A 15,188-nucleotide genomic window follows, 5' to 3' on the forward strand; every position below is an offset into this window, starting at 1 on the left:
GCTATTATTCTTCATCACAGAAAGAGATCATTATCTTTGCTCACAGAAACTTTGTTAACCATGTGATATGTTAATGCCTCATCTCTGTTACTCAAATCACCTGACAATCACTATGTTACCACTACGAGAAGCATGCACACTATTTTCCATCATGACAACTTCTGAACTACAGGACATTAATACTTAAAAAAAAAGTCAAATGCAATAAATGGTTGTTTTATAGGTACAGCGTTCTCCCACAATAATTTTGGCTATTCCGTCCTACAATCGTCTCAATATACTAGTGTGCTGCTTTGTTTGAAAGAGATTTTTTTTAGATCTTTAGGATGTGAAAGGGAAAATATTGCTTTATTTTAGTAAGCAGATTTGCTTCCCCTTCTACTCCCAAATACAGGTATTTTTGTTGGAATAGGGAAAAAATAGTGACCTACAAACCTAAGAACTGATCTTAGCAAAAATATTACCAAACATCATCTCTGAGGACAATTCACAGTTTCGTGAGTGAATCTGGAACAGGTTAAAATAGTAGCAAACACAATGAAGGAAAGGCATCAATGAGCTCAAATAATGTAAAAATGCATTCCATGGATTGCTTAAATTGAACTTCGAAATAAATCAAGAAAAGGCAAAACTGAGTTTTATATATAATCATTATTAATACTGCTATACTATTGCAGTAATATGATGCAATTTCTATAACACTGCTGTGGAGTAAGCTGTTTTGGATAACTCTTTATCCCCTGGCCCCTGCTAACATGCTTGTTTGGAGGCTTAGGAAGCTAGAAAGCAAACTGGTCACTTGCACCAATATCTACACCACTAATTTGAGACACTTAAATTTAGTGTATAAGCTATAAGTCCAGTCCTTTCCAGTTAAAGAGAAAAAAAAAAATCAGTAGATTCCAAAATCAATCTGAACCTGCCAAAAGAAATCACTGCCTCCAGAGAAGCATTTTTTATCCTCTGACTGTGGAATGAGCCTCTTTTCCCTACATTAACTTTGATATCTCATATCATCCACAATAAGTTTGCTTGGTTGACCAAGAAAATATTTTGAAGACTCTTATTTTCACTTTGCGGATTTAAGTTATAATGATAATTTCCTACTACTTAGTTATGAAAATAATTTTTGCAGTTCATAAAGGAGTGCTACGCACTTCAGAGGCCAAGCTGCAAATCATAAATGTGACAAAAACCAAACCCTCAAACAATTCTTTTATCTTGATTTACTTCATGACATTTAGATATCAATCCTGTGACTGCTTAAGTTTCAGAAGTCTACAAGATGTCAAGTACCTTGGATTCTTAGGTCTGTAATATATGTTCTCAAAATTGCACTGAAATTATTTTATGAGTGTTGGGAAATATTTTGGAAGAAGGTGAGTGAAAAAATTGAGATATTGTAACACAAGTCCTCACATACTTATGTACTAATCTGTTAGAAAAAACGTTATCAAGATGTTATATTACTATTTCAAAACTCCACAGGAGAATTCATCAGTTGTTCTCATTTTGATTAATGCTCTACATGGTCTATAACATTTACAGAAGAAAAAATCCAAGTCAAAATAAGAACAGAGGAAACATTCTGTGCCTGTTTTTCTCTCTCAAGCATTCTCCCATGCTATAAATACTTTTAGCCTTAAGGATTTTCTCAGCCTATTGTAGTTTGCCTGTTCAGTAACTGTCAGCACGTTTTTCTCCCAAGTATTTGTCCTCTCCTGACCACCCACAAAATTATTTTAACTACAGCATCCTCTGTCAAAGACTTTTACAGGTCTACTATCTTATGGATGAAGAACTACTGCACTAAATACAAAGAACTTGATTTCACTAACTAAACTTGGTAGCCTGCAGTTGTTTTGCTGAAATTCTCTGCTCAGTGCTGATAGTCTTAAATATCCATACTGTATCTCCTTTAAACTAGTTCTCTTCTTTTTTTTTTTTTTTATAGGCTGCAGGGCCTAGACAACTCCTTTAATCTTAGCAATCTTCAGCCATTGCTCATGCCCCTCATCAAGTATTTTCCTGTTCAAATAAACTTTTTGAGGTAACAGGCAAAACAAACATACTTTCTACTGGTATCTTGTCTGGCTAATGCTTCCAGATCTTTTAATCTGTGATATAAGAAAATATTGGTCAAATTAATTTCTAAAAAGAACAGCTCAGCTGGTAGCTAATACTGGTTATGGGTGTCTAAGTGCCTACATGTACACCACCTATTAGTAGTGGAAGGAGTAGTAAAGGAAGAAACTAAAAGTTTAAGAATTTACTTACAGGCGATCCTGGAGTTATTCTTGATACCACTAATGGCATTTTTTGATCTATACCACCCTAGAGGAATGTCAAGTAAATAACCACAAATATATCAGTGAGTATAAAGAGCATTTGAAACAAATAACCATTTACTGATGTTTTTAAATAAACTTTATGCTTTCTCATTATAGGCAGAGTTAGTAAGACTGAATTTTCATTAGTACATAGCAGGGGAAGGGTGTTGTGTCTTTAACACTTTTCAGTAAACTAGATCCAGTGTCTTTGCTTGGCTATATAGTTTTATTAAGAGGCAATAACCAGATCAAATGAAGCACTTATTCTATCCCAACCCTTCAAACTAGCCTAATTCAACACTGGAACTTGCAAGGTGGACAGTATTCTTAGATGTTGTGACGAACCTGCAAGAGATCAGGTAGGATTGAAGTCACAGACAACTGTAGACTCTTTTTATATGATCTTCTGTCACTGACCCCCATATAAGTGTCCAACGTGAAAAGATCGAACTTTACCCTGATTTTGCTATTGTGGCTCCTTTATTTTATCTAATTAAATGGAATTTCAGTGAGGGAACACAAAAAATCTCTACTAATCTACTATCAACAGGAAATTAATTTTCTTCATAAATTCATTTTTGTGTTTACAGTGTGATTTCTTAATCAATGCATTCAAATGGAAAGAACAAACTTTTTTCATAATAGAGGTCCAGTTTTTCAAAAGTTGATGCCTGGAATCAGAATCCAAAGTTCATATTTAAGCAGACAAATAGGCAGTCTGCTTTGGAAATGTGCCATGCTCATAGTATCTGCAATCAAACAGCACAGAACTAAAGAGGCCTATTTTTGTAATTGTTGGTTTAGCATTTAAAGATTAGGCTTCACTTCTTAAAAGTTCTTAATGTATAAGAAATTCCTGTAGGATATACAGCTTTCTCCAAAGCAGTGCATTAAAGACAAAAAAAATTAAAATAATTTTTAAAATTATGTTTTTACCTTTAGATTAAATCCAAACTTCCCATCTTCATCTGGTAGGATATGTACTAAAAGTAAATCTCCCTCTATTAGGTCATTCTGCAGTACACAGAGGAAAAAGAACAAATAAACAAAAAAACCAAAGCCAAATATTTTCTACTTTTTAAAAGAAAATAGTATCCAATAAGAAAACGGTACACACAAATGCAAATACATTGAATGACAATATGTAAATCCACATTTAAAACAAGAATGAATTAGGGCTACAGAATACTGTAATGAGTATTATTTTTACATTATAAAAATAGCAACACATATAACAGTACATACATTCTCCACTTGCTCAGTCCTAAGGCTTTCACTCTCGTCTTACTTTCTTGGTTGCTGCTACTAAAATTTTCAACATGTCTTTACTAAAGGATAAAGTTATGTTCAACACATTTGAATGGATTCTAATTTAAAGATTATGAAATGACTACTTCTTGCCCCATTTTGTCCTCTAATGGATGCATTAGTATTTTCTGCAACAGATGTGCAATGACAGAAGGATTAGAAGTCAGCAGTGGCCCTAAGGAGATGCCTGGGATAAAGCAGATTTGTGCCTGCTATCAAGACACAGGGAAATTTGAGTTATCTCATCTTTCTCCTTGGAGGAGATAAGATTTAATCACTTAAGGATTCCTATTCCACTAGGAACTTCCCCTGCAGATGTTTCTTGGAACTTTTGTGTGTTACCCACCCCCCCTCCCCCTAAAAATCACCCAGACTAGACTCAGCCAAGCTGGAAATTAGAATGGAGCTTTATATTTACAGCTTAGCACAATATACAAGCAGATATTTACAATATATACAGCTATATACAGAAATGCACAAGTTTTAAAAAAAGTAATACAGAAACACAACATCCCACCCAGACACCAGAGTCCCCAGCAGGTGCTCCCAACCACCTTTCCTTACTTTGCCTTATGTTCAAAGTGAGTTTGGAGAATTGGCCAGGGGAGTAAGGAAGCAGACAGATTAGTTACACAGACAGCAGGTTGGAGACAGATGGGAGGCAGCCAAAGCCAGAGAGCAATTCTATTATCTATGTTTGTGTCATTGTTTTTATACATCTCAGCAAGCCTATCAGTGAAGTAGACATCACCATTGCTTCCTTTTCACAGCCTATAATCTAATTCCTCTCACTAAAATATCTCAGCTAGGCTCAAACCAGCACAGAAGCCCAGGCACTGTGGAAATCAATACAGCTGACAGGCTTGCCTATTGCACTGCATACACAACCTTGGATAAATTTAAGCAGCAAGACAAGATTTAGTCTTATAACAGGATAAATATGCTCATTTATGTGCTCAGACAATCACAATTTTTCTGCATTCTTAATCTGTATTTCAAAGTTACTTTTAGTATGAGTTTGGACTTTAAAAGCATGCAATTGAACATACCTTATTGCAGTAGTACTGACTGAAATCTTCTGTTGAGCTACTTTTTGTAATGTTGTCATATGTTTCTAAGAACTGCTTATCCACTCCTTCCAATGGGGAAGAGCCAGACATGTTACTCACTCCACTGGGAGATGAAGCCAAGGCTTTAGGTGAGCTAGGGATCAGAGAGTTCCATGCTAGACTGTTTTCCAATACAATACTTCATTTAAAATGGATAAATAAAATGTAGAAGGTATAGTTTTCCAGATTTTTATATTGAATAGTGCAACATACAAATGTATTGCCCAGCTAAAAGAGCAAGTGAGCTTTATACTTAAGATTTAATATCACCTCTTGAGGTGCAGGGTAACAGGAATCCAGTATGATCTAAATCTATCACTTGATCACTGGACATCCAGAATGACAAAAATAAACTAAACTACAACAGAAACAAAAAAAAAGGGAAAATATTTCAATGTTAGCAGTGAAAGGCAATGTTGAGGTAGTACAGGTAATCACAGCAACACGAGAGCTGAGCTTCAGGGGAAAGGCACTTCAGTTGCCAACCCTACCTATAAAAGCCTTTTGCTGTGATTCCACTCTCATTCTTATGAAGTTTTTTGTTTTCTCATTTCTCCCACTTATGAGCGTCATCTAAACCTTGTGCCTCTAGGAGAAGGTGATTTGCAGAAAAGCCATGATAAATTGCCAGAGAAATAGGAAATTAAATAAAAACTGAAGGTTTCTTTAGAGTTAACATATTCTTTCACTCAGAATTAAAGTGCAAACCTGGCTTAGTGATTCAAGAACCTTAAATTTCAAGGACAACACAAGTTAGCAATTAATAATTGTGCAAGTTGCCTGGTGGTGCTCCAAAACCTCTAGCTACATGCTCTCTTATGAAATGGATGAAATGCAGGCCTCTAATACAATTATAATATTTTTTGTAATAAAACTCAAACAAACTAACTGCTCTGTCTTTATAAATACCACATGATTTGTGAATAATCTGTGTCCTGGAGAAACCTCAAACTGAGTTTCCTGTTACTAACATAACACTGTGAACACCAAGCATTGAGTCTTAGTTACTTGCATTAACCCACTGCAGAGAGGCTTTTCAATTACATGGCAGAACATCATGTTCTGTGTCAGTACATTTTGCAAAAACACTCTGCAGTGCTTCTGAAAGCCTAGTACTGCAGTGAAGCATATTTGATTCTTGGAAGTGCACAGGCTATTGGTCCTTGTTACGGTTTATCCCTACAAGCAACATGAAATCCTCACAGGGCTGAAGTAGCAGTAATACATGCAAGTAACCCCTGGCATTAATATTTGTAAATTTAAAATTAATTTCTGCTCTGATCCTAGTTTAATTATATATGTGAGCTTTTAAAAACCATCTTAACTATTTCCAGCAGTCACTTCTAGCTGTTAAGAAGTAATACTACACTATAGAGGAACATAGTTCAGGCTTTTAACATACAGAATATGTACAGCATATAATAATGGAAATGTTTGTTTCTTGGCTTATGGAAATTTGTTTGCAACATTCTGAAAGGTGCCATCGAGCAAATGCTTCTTGGCCATAATATTTCTGATGCTTAGTTAATACCCTGTGTACTTGGAAATGGGAATTAAGTGTTTTGTGTACCATTTGCAGAATTTTCAGTTATTACAGAAAATATTTTTTTCAGTATTTTTGAGCTATTATTTACTTGGCACTTTTAATAGTTTCAACATACTTTGAAGTGGTGAACTATAATGACACTTAAAGGAATTACACTTTCAAAATTATGCTTTCATCTAACAGCTTCCTGGACTTTTCATGAGCCCAGTGAGGTCCATGTTGGAAAAAGAGGAACAACACCATATATGTAAATGCATCTAATAAGTTTTTCAGAACATAGTAATCAAAAAAAAAAAAAAAGCAAAACTTACAAATTGAGATTACAGATCATAATGATTTTTTGATGTAAAAAAAAAATCATCAGCAACAATAAAATAAGACAAATAATTTCAGTTAACATCTTCTGGCACTATACAAGGAGTCACCAGATAAAATTATCTGTGCTTTTTTTGCATCGTTAAGCCTTTATATCAGCTCTTAACAACTTTTTTGTTAATAGTGATGAGGAATGTAAGGACTTAGGACTTTCCACATCTTTATCCAAATAATTTTTTTTCACAGATCTTTACAATCTTCTTTAGTCTATACATTTATAGGTATCTTTGAGCCACAGAAGACTGCTACATTGAAAAATTATCTATTTTATTACATGTCTTGCAACTAGAGATTCTGTAGTGGAAAATTTAAAGAAAACTCACTTTGGTGATTCTTGTTCAGATGGCCTGTTAAAAAAACAAAATCCAGCAGTCAACGAACGTAAGTGAAATCTTCAGCAAATCAAAAACTATGCTCCAATAAAGAAAGAAACAGAAAGTCTCCATAAAAGTCAAAAGGTATGCTCAGAATAAATTGAAGAATATTTAATCCTGCATTAAGAACTTTACAACAAACTAAAATTGAAGCAATTACACAGATGATGACAATCTAGCATAGAAAAGAAATCACAATTTGCAGTACATAGCACTTCCCAAAGCATGCAGTTAATTTCATCAGACATCACCTGAAACAGTGATGTAGATGATATTACATGAATTAGAACAATAGCTGAGATACATTTAGAAGTAAAAGTTACAAAAAGAATTGCTTACAAATAGAATAGCTTTACAAATTTAATTAAGTAGTGACTAAAACACCTGGAGTGATGTAAATCCATGCTGGGAACATACAAATATGAAGTAGTTTGGTGTGAATGCAGGGTTGCTGAATTGTCAAGTGGAGGCAATTCATAGTATACAGTTAAATTATCAATTATTGTTCTCCGTAACAACAAGAGTTATGTATCATGCTTCATCCAAACTACAATAAAAATAGCAGCAGTATCAGTCTAAGTTTTCTTACATGTATTCTACAATATGAAGAATGTCTTCCTCAGAGGCAGAAGCTTCTGAACCCACTATCATCCATCCCATCTCCCACAAATACTTCTGCTTCTTTTTGTTTCCATTCTCCACCATATTTTTACCCCTGGAGTGCCAGCAACGCACTTTAGATCCTTTGAGCTTGTGCACACACTTGCCACCTGACCAGCCCACATGTAAATGGAGCGGACAAACACTGCTGTAATTGCTTAGGAAGATGAGCATGTTGATTTAGGGATTTTTTTAATGTGTATTTTTCTGCCTAGTAACTGACATTTGTCACTAATCTTGCAAAAAAAAATTGTATCTTTGAAAATTTGACTCCTACATTAGATTTGAGTGCAATTGTCCAAATGTTTTCTACTGGGAACAGAGGCACATGGATAGTGGAATGACATAGGCTTTACTTCTTGAGGAAGTTATGCTAAAAATAAACATGGAATATTTTTTTTTAAGCCAATTGATTTCCTTGTGAGGTCAAACCAATGGAACTGTGCATCCTTCCTATGCTTTGTCACAGTAGAGCTACAATTCTATTACCAAATTCTGTGTAGAATCCAAGTTGCTGTGTTGTGGAGGGCCTGTAGGCCTGAAAATAGGCTTATTTATGCCTTACCTTGCCTGGACATGTTTTTCTGCTCACACCAGGGGTAAACGTATTAAATGAGCACAAAGGCGCACAACAGACCTGGTGCCATAAAGTCTGGCCTGCCCAGGACACCTGATTGTGTAAGCCCCCACACACCCAGCTTGTGTCTGCCTAATGTAAGGCCCGTGATTCCCATATTTGGAAGGTCAGGCCTGTGGCTTTTACCTATTGTGGTTAGATTTGGCTGACTGCCAACCTGATTAGTCACTGTCCTGGAGTCCTGTATACCCTTAAATTCCTCTCCCTCTGTGGCTTGGATGGGAGAGGAAAAGCCGCCTGTTTCCCCCACCCTCCCTGCCTTGCCCTCCAGGCATGAAGGGGGAGAGCAAGGGGCCCTTCTGGCATGAGGGGTGCCCCGTGCAGTGCCCATGCTGGAATCGGGCTGTAATTGGCTGTGGTCTTCACACCTAGGAAATGGTAACTCTGCTCTTTGTCTAAGACTTCCCGCCTTTGGGCTTCCTGCCTTAGAGATCGTACCTGCCTGAGCGTTTGTGCCTGCCTGAGACTTCTTCCCCCTCGCCTGGCCTGGATAGATTCTACAGACAGAGCCCAGTGCTCCAAAGGACTGCTTCACCCATTAACACTTTTTGTGCAGACCTGAATATCTCTTAAGGAACCTCCTGTGGCTTCTGAAAGAGAACCCGAGAAGACGAACAGCAGTCCACCCTTTTCAGGCTGCTGGACCAAGTCAGCCTGACCATGAGTTATTTTGGCTCAGCTTTATTATTAAGTAGGAAACGCTCAAGCCTTTTCCAACTTCTGACTTCCAAAACAGTCAGATTATCTATGGCATCTTCTCAAATGAGCTGAATCTGATAATTAAAACTAAATTAATTTCTGTATATAGTTTTAGGGGTAGGTTTTCAGGAAAATAAAATAACTCTATTTTTATATAAAATTCCTGACTCGGCCACATTAATTCCCTGCCTCCACAACAGTCATTCTAGTGGCCAATGGGCCATAATTCTCGGCCCACATTTAATAAATAGGGGTGCACAGGTAAACACGTGCTTGCTCCCCCACATTGCCTGCTTGCCTGCCTGCGTACATACTTGCAGAGCTCCCTTATGCCTGTCTTTACGGAGCTCAGACTCCCGTGCAGCCATGCAGCCTATTGCACACCCGCGGCCTTATGATTACCTGGTGTGCGCCATTGCCACAAGCTGCCAGGAGCAGACCCACTTGTCTGCGCACAATTGGCCTGAGTAGCCAGCGTTACATCGTGCTGAGACAGCACAGCATCCTGCCTCTGCACCTGAGATCCTGCCTATGTATCCCTGGAGAGAGCATCCAGAAGAATCCAGCAGCACAAGGTCAGAGACTATTTCCCCTGAAGCCAGAGGATTCCAGCCTCAAAGTCCACAGGCAGACATCCTGAAGAACTGGACACTTGTATAGGCTGTGACGTAGCCCTGGAGGGTGATTATTGATTAAGCAGGAATTGTGATTAAATGATTTAATGCCTCTGTAATTTCTATTGTCTCTGCCTAGAGCAGAAAGAGCTTTCAGCCCACCAGCTGGGCAAGTAGTATATGACCCCAAGTGGCATTAAGCCGCGGGGAAAACCTCTCTCTTTTTAATAGTTTGAATGCATGCTAGTTATTACAATAGTTGTCGTGGAACGCAGTTTCGCGGCAGAGTTTATGGGGGAAATACGCGAGGCGGTGACTATTTTATCAGTGATTTATTGCAAAGAATGCGAATTCCCTCTTCCCGAAACTACACCACCACTGTGAATTCTTTTGATTGAGGTAGAAATAACATTTCAGAGAATGGCAAATTAAAGAGTCTATGATGTTTAAAGAGAGTTCTTTTGAGTCTCTGAGGTTTGAGATAACAGTTCGTCAGCTACTCACAGTCTGTAGCTTGGTAGGGAGTCCCTTTCTCCCGGTGAGGGTCCAGGTATATGCAGGCTTCCTGCCTCTGCGACTCGGGGTGTCCGAGGCGAGGCTAGATCGGCAAGCAGTTTGTTGTTGTTAGAAGCCCGAGGAAGGACAGGAGCGAGGATGAGGCCCAGAAGGACAAGAGGCAGAAAGGCTGGAAAAACCCAGAAGGCAAGGGGGCCAAAAGCCTCGATCCTGGCCTGTCCACCATTTTTATAATGTTCCAAAATAGGACTAGCCCACAACTCGGACCACTTTTACGTTGTTCACATACATTGGTAAAAAACAGTAAGCAACTTATACAATTGGATAACATTACCTAAACAATATAAAGACCACTCCTCAGGCCAGCCCACCTGCAGGTGCTGGGCAGGCCTAAGATAGTCGTTTCTACTAACCAAAACAATACCCTGTTGTCTGGAAAGCAAGGCCAAGTGAAAGGGAAACATGGCCAGTGTTTACCTTTCACTTACCCTAGGGAGAAATCTTCCCATGGGACTGAAAGATTGTTTTGGTTTTTCGATGCTTCTGGCTTGAATGTGAGGCATTAGAAACTACACAATATAGCAAAAGCTTAGAGAGCCTTTGCTACTCTCCATGACATACTCCACCCCCTGGCTCACATTAAGCCAAGAATCGAAAAAGCAAAAAAAATGAAATACAACTTATATTTAACCCTTAACATAACTAATACATAAGCATAACTCTAATTTAAACTAACTTAATACTTATGCCCACCCCCCTGAATAAACAAAGCTTTATTGAATATTTACAAAGCAGAAAACCTGGTATATGCAAAAGCAGTTCAGAAGTCTGGGAGAATCCATCGTGCACTGATACGATGAGTTTTCCCACTTACATCAGTTGCTTCCCAAGCATACAACCCATTTGGTTTTGTCAGGGTCATAGGCACAACTCCAATTGAAGGTAAGTTTACCATTACTGGCTGTCCCACCTGTAATTTGTGTAATGACTGTTGAGAGTGCTGAGATTTATCTGGTGGATGACTAACATTCTCCACTGGATTGTCAGGACAAAATGCCCTTATTTTAGGACTACCATAATTACCCCATCTGTTGTTCACAATGAAAACTGCGTATGACAAGCGTTTATCCCAGTTACCTTTGGATACCATGGCATGTTTCTTAACCAGAGCATTTGTTCTCTCTACAATACCATTAGCTTGAGGGTAATAGGGAGTATGGAATACCCATGTAATCCCTTCACCCTTAGCCCAGTCTTGTACAGAAGATGCTGTAAAGTGAGATCCATTATCACTTTGGATGTACTCTGGCATTGGCAAGACACTAAACCACTGCTTCAAGACCTCAATAGTTTGAGCTCCTGTGGCAGCACTAGTTGCTGTAGCCATGACTAATCCTGAAACCACCTCCACCCCCACCAGTATGTATTTCTTCCCGTGTGAGGGCTTTAAGGGACCCACATAGTCAATTTGCCACGTGCTCCATAACCTTTTGTCTCCTCTGATATGCTGTGCTGGAGCTAGATTGGGATGATTTGCTTTAAGCCTGATTCTGCACTGTGGACAAGATGAAACGAGTTCCTTACAGGTACTCATAGAAACTGGCCATCCTCTAGACCTACACTCGAAGTAAAGGTCTGCTTCTCCTGAATGACCTCTTTTAATATGAAGCCACTCAGCTAATCTCCACCACTCTCTTTTCTCCTCATCCACTATGTTAATCTTTGCCAGGAAATCAGCTTGATTATTCCAGGCGGCAGCTGGTGTTTGCTTTTTGGAATGCCCTTCTACCCAACCAACCTTGAGGGGTCTGGATCGGCCAATCTCTAATAGCCTTTTCCAGTCTTCGACTCTCCAGACTTCCGCACCTGATACCTTCCACTGATTCGCTTCCCACTGGCAAACCCACTCAGTGGCGCCTTTGAACGTGGAATAAGAATCAGTGTAAATAGTTGTTGCTCCATTCTCGGCTGCTAGCATGAGAGCACGCAACTCCCCTACCTGTGCACTGCCATCACCTTCTTCAGTGATGGTCCGGCCTGTAGCAATCTCCAAGGCAGCGGCTTTGTAGTGCCACTTCGCCCCCACCCTCCGAGAGGATGCATCTGTAAACCACACTCCCGATTTGTCGGAGTCTGCGGTCATCTCTAGGGCTACCCGAATAGGAGAAGGCTTATATGGCTGACTAAGCAGAGCTTTATCAGGATTTATGGGTTGCTGTAGTTTGGATACCTTTGTAGGTCCCTCTTTCAGCGGCATCAGCTGTGAAATTCCCTCTAAGTAGGCATACCACTTTCTAACAGTAGCCTTTTGGGCAATTCCTTCTGGTGGAGGAGATCCTTTAAGGATCGCTTTTAGCAGAGGAAATGGGCCTTGCACTACAACATCTTGTGTAGTACGAAGCTTTTCTGCTTCCTTAACAGCTCGAGTTAGGGAAAGAAGTCCCTTTTCCCAATCTGAGTACCGAATTTCGGCCTCTTTGAATGCTGTTGAGGAAAACAAGAGAGCTCTACTAGGACCATTGGGTCCTCTCTGGAAAACTCCACAGTATGAGGCATTCGCGGAAAAACCCCATTCAGCCCTCAGGGCATCTTTTGGGTGTAAGGGCCCCAACTTCTGATATGCCTTTAGTTCATCCTTGAGAAACCTCAGGCTATCAGAATGTTCTGGAGTCCAATCCCAATGCTTGTTCTTCTTAAGCAAATCATACAGAGGACGGGCAATTACAGAGAAACCTGGAATGTGTTTCCTCCAGTAACCCAGAGTACCCAACAATTGTTGTAACTCTTTTCTATTTTGGGGTATTTGGCCCTTTTCAATGCTCTGAAGAGTGTCGTCTGGCACAGACACTGCACCTGCTATCCACCATGATCCCAGGAATTTTACCTCTTGACTTGGACCTTGACACTTTTCCTTTGGAATGGTCAAACCCTGGTTAGTCAACAGCTTTCGGATATTCTCAGCCACTGCACCAACTTGCTCCTTGTCATTCCCTCCCACCAAGATATCATCAATGTAATGGTACATCTTAACATCCTTAGGAAGTTGAACAGTGTCAAGCAAAGCTGCAAGTGCATTGTGTGCAATGGTTGCGCTGTGTTTGTACCCTTGTGGAAGACTGTTGAATGTGTACTGAATACCTTGCCAGGTAAAAGCAAACTGTGGTTTGTCCTCTTCTCTCAATGGCACCATGAAGAACATGTCCTTCACGTCTAGAGTCGCCATCCAGGTGTGAGATGCCGCTTGAATTGCTGTCACTGTGGATGAAAGACTAGGAACTGCTGCAGTAAGAGGAGGAGTGTTACTATTTAGCTTCCGGAAATCTACTGTCAATCTCCATCGGCCATTCTGTTTTCGGACTGGCCAAACAGGTGAATTGTAAGGAGAATGAGTTCTAGTGATAATCTGTCTCTTTTCAAGATCAGCTATCACTTCAGTGATACCTTGCTTAGCTGCAGCTGGCAATGGATACTGTGCAACACAAGTAATGTGTGACTTTGGCAATGGAGGAGCTGTTTGCAATAAGCGAACGCAAGTACGGACTAACCTTTGCCTCTTATTCCTCACCTCATAAGCACCAAAGCTCCATAATGTTCCGTCAGGAAGATGCCATCTTCTACCTGCTAGAACATCAAATCCAAGGATATTATGTTTACACGAGCCCAATGCTAACTCTACCAGGGTACTTCTTTTCTCCCCGGGTAGCCACAGCTGTGCTTTGGCTAAATAGCATGTTTCAGGTTGTCCTGTAACACCTGTTATGTTTACCTTTCTCCGGGATGGCAAGATTTTCAGATGCTTTGCTAGTTGTGCATTTAGCACTGTAATTTGTGCACCTGTATCTATTAGGTATTTGACAGCAGCTCTAGTTGGTCCAGTAGGAATCATGACATAGGGTTCAGGTTTCTCAGACCATCGACATTCAGAAACAGAGCGATGAGTGTGGCCTGAATCATTCATCGCCACACCTAGTTTTTTGATTTGTTCTTATCTCCTCCCCGATCAGGAGAACCTGACTTGGTAGGAGACGTGTTTGCAGAGCCTTTCTTACGGTTCTGCTTCACCTTTCCGTCACCATTTCCTTTCAGATGTTCTAATATCCTTTTAATATCAGATATGGACTTACTCATAGCACTGAGCTCAGTCTTCACAGGATCACGCTCTGCCTGTTTCCTCTGAAACACATCACGAGGTTTCACTGCATACTTCTGCTCCTGCAGTGGGATTACACCCCTACCATGAGAATTCGGTACCCAGATTACTCCAGATTCAGAGCGACGATTAAGCTCAGGGCTCCCCCTGGGACTTGATCGTGGACTCTCATTAGGGTTACCAGATGTCCAGGCACGTCGCACTGCTTGGTGTTTTCCTCGTAATGCAGAGCTGCTCCTGCCTCCAGACTGCTTTTCCTTCTGAAAGACAGATTCTGGCACAGATAAAGGATCATGATAACCCATTTGTCTTCCTAGAGTGGCTAGTTCTGTAAGCACTTCCCTCCACGTAGGATGATGTACTACACTTTGTGAACTTTGCCCTTCATTCTGTTGTATTGCATCCTCGATTTGTCTCCTTATCCTAATGCCTTCAGCCTTTATGAAGCCAGGCATACCCCTTACCAAGGGTCCAAGCCTCTGTGGCTCTACTGGGGCATCCATTGCATGTGCATATAACCCCTTATGATTCACAGCTTGGATACAGGCAACCATAGTAAATGCTTCATTTAACTCATCAGGGGATCTGATCCAAAACTCTGTAGGATCACCCCTGTCTAAAGCCTCATAAGCACTAGCCCAGTGAAAGATCCTAGCACTCAATGCAAGGTCTCCCTCAGGACCATCCCCAAGAAATACCTCAGGTCCCCAGTTAGTTCTCCCCACCTCTTCACGAGATAAGACAATCCTTTCCGCCCCCCTTTGCACCACGCGATACACATACTCAATTATAGATTCATTAGGCATGCGGGAATAAGTTTCCCTAAGATCATCTATCTGTGTTGCTGTGTACGATTTGATTTTCGTGGTT

General features: G+C 40.0%; 1 protein-coding gene across 1 annotated transcript in view; it reads right to left on the minus strand.

Annotated features, from left to right (window-relative positions):
- Positions 1-15,188, minus strand: part of PTPN3 (protein tyrosine phosphatase non-receptor type 3) — a 169,995-nt gene that overhangs the window by 40,500 nt on the left and 114,307 nt on the right. Inside the window, 3 exon segments of the mRNA XM_064150026.1 lie at positions 2,278-2,334; positions 3,267-3,344; positions 4,688-4,886. Coding sequence (XP_064006096.1) covers positions 2,278-2,334; positions 3,267-3,344; positions 4,688-4,886 — 334 coding nt within the window.

The sequence above is a fragment of the Pogoniulus pusillus genome, chromosome 10, assembly GCF_015220805.1.
Source record: "Pogoniulus pusillus isolate bPogPus1 chromosome 10, bPogPus1.pri, whole genome shotgun sequence".
In the NCBI taxonomy this organism is placed as follows: domain Eukaryota; kingdom Metazoa; phylum Chordata; class Aves; order Piciformes; family Lybiidae; genus Pogoniulus; species Pogoniulus pusillus.